At 32.5% G+C, this 10345-nt stretch overlaps 1 protein-coding gene across 1 annotated transcript; it reads right to left on the bottom strand.

The window, feature by feature from the left end:
- Nucleotides 1-846: 846 nt before the first annotated feature.
- LOC140056043 (short transient receptor potential channel 4-associated protein-like) lies at nt 847-9687 on the bottom strand. Its single transcript, XM_072101265.1, has 18 exons — nt 9299-9687; nt 8877-9050; nt 8348-8455; nt 7963-8020; nt 7645-7709; nt 6519-6675; nt 6012-6185; nt 5852-5914; nt 5424-5677; nt 4817-5007; nt 4357-4542; nt 3924-4014; nt 3595-3732; nt 3269-3380; nt 3002-3111; nt 2679-2818; nt 2289-2355; nt 847-2196 (listed from the first exon to the last, which is right to left on the bottom strand). Exons 1-18 carry the CDS (start codon nt 9476-9478, stop codon nt 2062-2064), a joined length of 2403 nt encoding a protein of 800 aa, XP_071957366.1. The 5' UTR covers nt 9479-9687; the 3' UTR covers nt 847-2061.
- Between the last annotated feature and the right edge of the window lie 658 nt (nt 9688-10345).

Below are 10345 nucleotides of genomic sequence, written 5' to 3'. Positions count from 1 at the left end.
CAGGGAAACAAGTTTTGTTTTAATACAGTAAAGTGTGTACTAACATTTATTTATGTCATGTGATCGCGTCCGGAAGCGACTACCGTAACTCTAGTCACTACATTGCCTAGACAATTTACACTTTTGACCAATCAGAGTACAGATTTGTGGCAGACGACAAGTAAAGTACCTAATGTGCTTTAAGTAGTCACGATGGCGGAGAGCTCATCAAATTTGAAATTTGTAACATTAAAATGATCTTTAATTTACCTATTTGAAGAGAAAAAACTACGCTTATGAGACGACATTCAAAGGAATATATATTAAAACATTAAAGAGCAAAAATATTGCTGAGGAACTAGAAGGTAGGTGTTAAAAAGCTCCGTTGAACTTTAGCCCGACAAGGCCAGTAGGCCTAGCTTTACCTACTACTAGAAGGTAGGGCCTAGGCTACACATAGCATAAGCTAGGCTGGCAAGGACATTCTTGGCTTAACAGTCTAGGGCCTAGCCAGTACTAAAATAATTAGACCATAGTCATGATTCATGAGGTTGGTAAGATCTTACTAACAATTTTATTTCAATATTTATGCATTCTAAAAATATTAGCTAGGCCTATAGGCTAGGCCTACCTATCCTACATGTATTGTAGGCTAGGATCTTTATAATTAGGGTGCAGCTAGGCCAGCCAGCCACTGAGCCATTTTACTTTTTCAACTGCTTCCGAGATCCTATAACTAGGGTGCAGCTAGGCCAGCCAGCCATTTTACTTTTTCACCCGCTTCCGAGTGTTTAAAACATCATTAACATAAAACACAACTCACATTTTTACAGATAATGTATGCAGATTTTATTCACATAAATAAAATAAAATATCTGTTGCAATATTGTGAATAGAAATAAACAAAACAGGTAATAAATAAATAAACCAGAAGTAAATAAGAATTATTATTTTGAATATTATGTTATAGCATCGTACAATATTATTACAGGATAAACTTATTAATATGTTAACTGTACTAACCACAAACAGCAGGTAAAAGACAAATTCTGAGCAATTCAACTTATTAAAATATAAAAATTACAGAAGTCTTTATAATTCAAGACTTGATAGTATATTAATGCAATAGTGTTTTGAAGAATAATAAGCATTATGTACATGTAGTATTGCATTATTAATCAAAAAGAAATCGTTACAAACTTATCAATATTTAGAAGAAAATAATAAGTAATCACTCAAAAATATTTTACAAAAAGAAAACTAAATTAAATTTACATACACAAAAGAAACATTAAAAATTCATTTTACGAAACAATAAATAAAATCAAAACCTTTTAAAATAAAAACACATTAAAATATAAATGGTAGATAAAATGTATGTATAGGTAGATCCATGAGTTGTCAAAATGTATCAATGAAATTATGCATAAAAACATTAAAAATGTAAAAAAAAATTGAATATTGTCACAGCGAGGTATAGCATTTAAATAAAACACTAGCCTGCAAAGGTTTAAAAACAATTTACAAATCAAGTTATTATAACATAGTGGTAAACACCAACATTTTAAATTTTCATTTAAAAAAAAATATATATTGTAATAATCAACACTCATTATTTTTGACAAGCAATATAATTTTAGTTTTTACAAATTGTTTAACCACCACTGGCTAATTCATGCAATATACATATTTAGTTATGTCGAGTATTTCTTTGGCAAAACTATACAATTCCATTACATACATTCCTAATTACAGTATTACTAATATTAAAATATGTTTAGACTTAGCAGATACAACCCGCTCATTACTATTTATTGAAATTTTATTGAAAATACTCTACCTACGACCTACCAAAGATTTAATTATAGCCCATTGGAAATTCTCTATCACTTGATTCGTCAATATTAAATTAAAAAGTTTGATTCTTACTAGATGCACATTTCAGCTAGTTATAAATTGAGCTGTAAAACACCTTACTCCAAATCTTTCAACTTGAATGCATATCATATTCATTTACTCGTTCCTTTGATGTACAATCATCCTTCATTCATTGGTCAACAATCATCCAATCAGAAAGCCTGTTCATTCCATAGCAACGTCATCATCTAACAAGTTGTCTTGCTTTAAATAGTACGCTAAGGTGTTCGGCGATGTCGTGTCGTTGCTCGTTAAACCAGAAACCATTTCTTTCCAAACTGAAAAACTGATGTTTGAGCTCTAAAAACAGAAATTAAAAATGTTGATGTTTGTTTGTGGCATTTTTATTTGCCATACAAGATACCAAGGGAGTTTAATATTTTACTGCTTACCTTTTCCAAGGCCGTGCAATCTTTGTCCTTGTGAAGATAGTGGTCTTGCCAGAAAAACAATAGTTGCCTATAAATTAAATATAAATCAGAAAACATGTATCATTTTATCATGGTTATGATTGAGTTTACTGCATCACTGATCGCAGTGCAGTTAATGTTTTGTAATGTTACATGCAATGTTACACAATATGTAATATGTAGTATTTTTTAAGTGCAATAAAGTTGATAATTAATGCAGGGAGCATTGGAAAATAAATCTGTTTGCATCGCTAGTGCATCTTTTAGAACAATAGGTGGGTTACAGTATGTTCAATTTCATAGTAAGCGCTGTAATGTGGCTGCTGTGGGTTCATAGAGGCATTGAAACAGTAGGTGTATATATAAACCTACCTAAAGTTGTGTAGAATGAAGCCAGGACGGCAGTTATTCTGTTCCTCTTCTCTAAGTAATTTTAGATACACAGATAGCTCTCCAGATCGTTGAGCAAACATCAGCAAGATGATTGTGGTGTTCAGGCAGCTTACATTCTCCTGTATTAACATTAAGCATTAAACACTTTCTTTAATAAATATGTTGAGCTTAATTATTTCTTCAAGAAGCAAAAACAAAGCGTTATGTTTGATGTTTTAATTATCCAGACCTCTCTCATTTGGAATAAGTTTAGTATGTTATGTTGATATTAAAACATCAAATTTAGTTACGAATAAATTTACCTGCGTGAGAATTTCTACATGGATTATGTTAATCAACTTCTTCAGGAAACCAACTCTTGTCTTCCTGTCATGAATATGCATAAGGAGGCGGGACTTTGTAAGGGCAAACTCTGTAATGACAAGTGAACTTAATAACTAGTTTCCTATTGTACTATTTTCACATGCTGCGATTTATACCTACAGTTGGTAGCTTTTAATAGCTTTTTTTGTCTTAATCCATGTAGACTAATAAATGTTCACGATACCTCAAATTTGCTATTTACATACCTAAGTTATGGACATCCTCTCGCTCAATCCTCTCTAGCGTCAAAAGTAGGCACCTGATAAACATGTTGGAGTCCACAAGGTTTTTGTTCACCATTGACATAAATTTATCCAGCTGCATAAAATAAAACAATGTGTTTTGCACATATTGCAAATTACAACCAGTTTCCATAAATCATACTGACCCATTTATTGATATATTTAGATTTGAAAGAGTTCCGCTTACATTAGTTTTTAGCATGCACCGCTTCCAGAAGATAGTTGAATGTCAATATCAGATCATTCTATATAGCCTGTTATTAAACTCACAAAGATTTTTTCTTTCTTACCCCTTCTTGTGATGTGCATTTCTCAAATCGTTCAAATGCTTTGATGTTGAACTTCATTAATTCTGCTAGCAGATCAAAACTGCTCTGTAAAATCTCCTTGGATTTGACATCATTGTCAATCATGTGACTTATTAGATGCTGAAAAGACATACAGAAAAACCATCACATTAATGACATTACCATAGATACTAGAGGACGCAATGGTAAGAAACTGGAGAAGTCCTGTGTACAAATGTGGATGCTAATATTAATAATCTAAAGCTCTCTACACTATCAAAGTTTATGCGACCAAAAAATATGATAGTGTAGACAGAGCTTTACACACAAACCTCAAGTAGCCTCTTCTTTAATATAAATGTCTGGTCTATCACGGATGTCTTGCCTCTCAAGAAGCTTTCTACTGCTCTACCCAACCAAAACCTGAAAAGAACCAATACAACAATAAAATAAGATGACAATATGAATTAAGAAAAGCTACACTAATAGTAATCTCATCCTCTGGTATAATTAATCCCACCCTCTACTTTAGGCTCAATTCTGACACCAGATGCTAAGACTGTTTAAATACCCAGATGTTAGTAATTCAATCAGAGTATAATCCGACCTCCAAATATTTGGCAAATTTTGTACCCAGGCACCTACCTTACAGTTTTATATTTTGTGTGCAACAGGAAGTGAAAATAAAAATAGGGAGACATATCCATACAGGAAAAAGTATTGGGAGAACTATACAATGAAGATTTATGAAATTATTTAAGTTACCTGAAATGCGACTCTACTGTTGACCTTTTCATGGCTTCAATGACCTTTGTCAGCAGTCCTTTCTTGCCAGTGCATAGTAGTGATTTGTTTATGTTTTTAACTTCATCTGCTACAGGTAGCCCTAGACTCACAGATATCCTCGTCACTTCCTGGATCTCTGATCTGGTCATAATCAAATATTTGTTGCTGCAAAAGTTTTAAATACAATGTTCTGAACATATGAGTGAAATTTCAAGTACAAATGAATTCTTTATTATGCTAATTAATTGCCACATTTACAAAAAGTTAAGGTGGTATATAAGAACTGCCAGATACTTATGATGTTGAGAAATGGTTCTCTAAACATGTCTGAGCTCAAATTAAAGTCAGTTTGGCTTCTTATTAAATGCCTCGTTATATTTAAGCTTATCACAAATGAATTTAAAAATGAAAACAAAATAGAGGCCTGTAGTGAACTTACTGATGATGATCACAATAACTGTGAATAAGACGCAAGAACTGAATCTTCAGTGCTACTTCAGGACTACACTCGCAATTCTCCAAGTGTCCCGATTGGCGGTGAAATGGACGCAGGTTACACCGCCAGATGACACGGTCAAACAAACGATTTAATCCGGGCATAAGCTTGTGTGACGACACCTCGGTATGAACCTATGTAAAAACAAGATTGGGTCCAATGAGGTAGGATCAACAACCTGGAGTTGGCATGTAATGATAATTATTTCATGGTAGTCTTATATAGTGCACATACAATGTTTCTAAGAATTTTACACACAAAAATGATCTATAAATTATCCTAAAATAACCAAGAAAGGAAGAAAAGCACAGGAATCATTTAAATCTCTGCTCTGTTCCCAGCACTTTGAAGCTTGCTGGAACAGAATTCACAGGATCTCGAGTGAAAAGGCATCTGTCTATCCTATCCTACCTATGTAGGCACACCAACAGTACTGTAGTGAGAAATATTCATTAATTCATGGCGTGAAATGTATAGCAGGTTGTAGCATAACCACCTAAGTCATCATGGCAAAGAAGATGTGTCCATCACTTTGGTTGTAATGAATTACCTTGTTTCTCTGCTTGCCACTTAATAGAAGACACAGCACATACAACACCTCAACTTTGTACACCAATTCATGCATTCTTTTAATAGATTGTGGTAGGGCAAGCGATTGGAAGTCCAGTGGTTGGTCAACCATAGAATCGTCCAATTCACTGTCAATGTCCATTAATGGGTCAAAGGCTAGTGAGCTGTCCAACCATGTCACCCAGCCTTCTATCTCACTGAATACTTCTGGCAATGAGGGTGGCATTGACCCATCTGAATTAATAACAATATTTTGTAGTTATTAATTCATGTAAATTGGTATAAAATATTTTAAATATTATAAACAAATATAACTATTAAAACAATAATAATTATTAAAATAATATTTCAAGGCAATTTGTAAAAACAATACTGTTTGTTTACAAACCATGTGTGTATACCCCTTACCTATTTCTTTAACTGCTATACGCACTATTTTCTTTAAGAAGTGTGGAAGCTCTATAAGAATACCTGTACAAAAAAAAAAGCAATCACAAACGCCAATATTATAAGATTAAAAAATAATTTACAGACTATATTATTTTTTAAACATCAAATTCGTAATCACCTTGATTGGTCTCTGAGATCGGTACACCAACTTTCTTACGACTAGCTTGATCTTGTGCTTGGAGCGTGTTGCCATCATCACCTGGGTCGAGGTCGGACATTGCAATTGACAGAACACGACAGAAGTTGGCCATTTGTTCTTCATCAAAACTCTCGACTAACTTGTGTAAATTTGCTGAAAATTGTGATCAAAATATAAATATATGAATGGTTTGACCTAAAGATATCATTTTAATTATTCAGACCGTTGATGAAGGTAGTAACGCATTATACTAAATGAATACTGGCAACATTGACAGATTTTATCTTTCTTTACAGTTCCAAAACGTTATACGGGTGTTGTGGTTACAAAATTTTCTGAAAATTATGGGGTGGAATTATATTTGGATTACAATGTACAGTATTTACCTTGTGTCTAAATTTAGCCTAAATTAGGAGGTGCGATATACTCGAGCCTTGGATTATACTTGTATTAGTAATTTTTGTAATATAATATTTATTGACTTACGTATACTTTCTAGTTTTAACATAGTCTTTCGCACTCCAAGTACATCTTCTAATAGTGTTGCTGCTCGTAGAAAGCAGGACTTTTCTGCCATTAGTGAGAATAGGTAAAATATCAAGTCATCTTGCTTAGACAGTGGTACAGCAACATCAACATGTAGCTAGAAAGACAAGTGTAAATTCTATTATGCATTTCCATACACATTGCATAAACGGTATAATATTTATTTGTTTTTTATTGCATTATTTATTTAATTATTTATTTATTATCAATTTGTCAATGCAATCCTGCCAGAATATTTTCATCTTTTTGGGATCCTGCCTTCGTCCATTTTTAAAATTATCTCAATCTGTCATTACTGTTTTTTTTTTATTTTTGTCTTTTGGACGCAAATGTCTTGAATTGAATCAATATTAAAAAGATTAATTGATTGAAATATTTAATTAAATTTGTATAGCATGAATCATTAACAGTTAAAATAATCAAATATGTGCGAGTTTAAAATTGAGTTTTTAATTTAATTTTAAATAAGTTTAAAACAAAAGGTGGAAGTTTGTTCCAAAGATGCAACAAATCAAAGCGATGCGTCCACAAGTTTTAGTACAGAAACAAGTATCAATGATTTGGCAGAGAAGTGAAGGCGACAATCTGGAATCCTTGATGCAATCCAGAAAGGAAGTAGTCATTTATTGGTTTAGTGTTAAATAATGTGTAATAATGTATTCCATGCATGCATTATAAATAAAAACACAAAAATCAAATAGGCAAATAAAAGTAACCTCATTTCACAAGTACATTAACAAAAGAAAGGCCTTCTCTATTGTGAAGTATACACAATACCAGAGGTTCACGGCTTTTGATGCATTCTGTTTTATAATTAGATTTTTTTATGTTCACTTTACATTTGCAGACAAACTTTAAATTTTATACGAGGGGTAACTGACTCATTTGAGTTACAGCAATGTATTTTGCTTAAGCTGCCCCTGCCCAGCATTTTTTATCGATTTGTTATTTTTGTTTTTTTTATGTTACTGTTTTTGTAGCCGACTTCTTCTGAAGGTACATGTATTGATTTTATGCTGGTAAAATAAATAAACGAAACAATTTAGTAACCATTATTTAGACATACCGTTAAACACATATGATGCAACGTATCCAAACATGCGTGCGTTAATTTTCGTCTCCAATCAGCTTCTGTGGTATAACAAAATTTTTTTAATTATAAAACGACTGTGAACTCTGCCTAAATTTATAGGCACCCTGAACCAAAACCATACCTTTCTACTGTATAGTGTCAGGATAGTCATATGGAACGAAGGTTGCCTACAGAAGATGCGATACCGCATGTTTATTGTTGGTGGACACAAGCTTATGTTAGGGTCAGGCCAAGGTCTCCAGTTGTCATTTGCTTTACAGTTAAAAACAATTAACACAGAATAATTCTTACCCTTTGATTTCTTATTGACAGGATTACTCTCCATTCTCAGCAAAATTTCAACAACAATCTGTAAGGAAAAAATAATATATAAATATAATACATCTGCATTAAACTACATTTTACTTGCTTTTTATTTGTCATTATTTATATCTGTTATACAATTATAATGTGCTAATGGAAATTTGTTTGTATTTTTTGTTATATGCGAGACGAAATAAATGAAATGAAAAATAAAAATTAGCTAATGTTATGAAAGGTTCATTAAAGCACCACTTGTTTATTAGGCTGGAAAATATTACAATACATACAGTAGCATTGTTCATTACACACTAAAGCTCCGTCTACACTATGTGATGTGCCCAGAGCGCGTTTAAGTAACATACTTAGAACCTACCTGTACACCTCCAAACATGTCAAACATTTCCGCATTTACTACTTTATTTTCTTTAAAACATCCCAATGCAACCTGACCACCTTCAACATTGAGCAAAGTAACAATATCCTATCAAATTAAAAACACCTTTGGTTAGAATAAGCAGGGAGTTGTCCCTGGAATAAGTAGTAATTCTTCCAAATGTGTCAAGGACACTGCTATGTAAACAAAATCCACACTTATCAATAGTTAATGTACATGCAGTGGTTGCTTTCAAGTTTTGATTTTAACTTTTTTCTAATATTTTTATCTCAACACAGCCTGCTGTATTTCAGATCCAAATACAGTAATTAAATTACAATTATCTATAATATATAATATACAGTATTAAATAAATGAATAAACTAAATTTATAATTTAACTTCAATTATTAAAGACATCCAAAAATAACATATTTAGTTTGTATATATTTATGTTCATATAAAAGTAGTAGAGCCTAAAATGGGTTATTAATAATCGGAGAACTGCAAAAAAAAAAACCCAATTGCACCTTTAAAAGCTGGATTCCTTTCCATAAATCTGTATTGCGTTGCGACTGTGATTCACACTTCTTATAAAATACATTTTCTAAAACTGTAGCCAGGTCATGCACTGTGGCGGCAATGTCTTCCGATATCGCTATACCAATTCGTCTGTCGCAATCATTTAAAATTTCTTTTGGCATCTGAAAAACAAGTCATAATTTGATATTACTGGTATATTTAATAACACTAGATAAAAGAATTTATTTTATATCTATATACTAGGCCTATACAGAATAATTGTATTTGTCACATGAACTTTTAATAACGGTCTATACAAAGTCCAATGTAGCCGAAAAGGCACCACCACATGCATGGATGATGTAACAAAAAAAGACAATTTTTTTTTTCACTTCATTTGAAAATTAGGCTTATATACAAAATGTCATACCATAGTAATGCTTTTGACACCTTTACCAGTGTATTGGGCGCCATACACCTTACTGAGAATATTATTACTAGATGTTTTTGAACGTTTCCTTTTGCTAGGCCCACTTGAGCTGGGTTTATTTGATCTTAGATCACGAACGACCGTTTTGATGGCCTCAGCAGGCCCGAATACTTTCGTCATTTTTGCTTTACGGTTGGCCTAGCCCGATGTAGATGGGGCGTTTTTATACGATGTTTTCTCTTAAACCATCAATCTACAAAGGATTTTAATTGTATGATGGTTTCAAGTACGGCCTGCAAATCCAAACTTGAGTGATGTTACTTATATTTCGGGTCTCCCTGCTAGTAAATTTTACAATTTACTTCTGGTCGTTTTAGATGTTGTTCGCTCCCTGATTTTTCCAAAGATGTCGTGAAATAGAATACACCGCGCCATACGTATTTCTCTACAGCCAATCGGACAGCTGATATAACATCATGTGATAAACGTTCTCAGTTAACACACACCACACACAGTATGCAGATTCTACTTAAAAACGGTATTTAGTCCGATTGTAGGCCTATTAAATACGATTAGAGACAGATTTTGCATTTACTGTTGTTGGTGCAGGGAGTTGTTAACAACTCCCTGGTTGGTGTACTCATGGATAAATCAGTGTGGAGAGACTATAAGTGAAGAGTTTTAAAAAGTAGGAGTATCTGGTATTACGGTACTAAAAGATTCATATTTGTTATTAAGTTTAGGGTAGATCTTAATTAACGAATAATAATAAAAGATTGTCCCCCTGAAAAACATTTTGTTTTAATGTTTTTGTTGAATATACCATTTTAATGTCACATAATAGTTATTCACTTTGACCAAAAATTGGATCGAAAAAAGAAATTTATCTGACTATGGTTTTTGATTGAACCGTTTATTTTGTCCGTTTTTTTATACCGCGTAAATGAATTCATTATTCTATAAAAATTGTTTTTCTACGGAAGCAATTAGCATTATTAAAACTACGAAATGGCCTATTCAAAGTGTTTTCATTTAATTAGACCTAAT

The sequence above is a fragment of the Antedon mediterranea genome, chromosome 8 (genome assembly GCF_964355755.1).
Source record: "Antedon mediterranea chromosome 8, ecAntMedi1.1, whole genome shotgun sequence".
NCBI classification, from domain to species: Eukaryota; Metazoa; Echinodermata; class Crinoidea; order Comatulida; family Antedonidae; genus Antedon; species Antedon mediterranea.
Note: the sequence above shows the minus strand (reverse complement) of the source record. Positions and strands in the feature narration are given on the sequence as shown.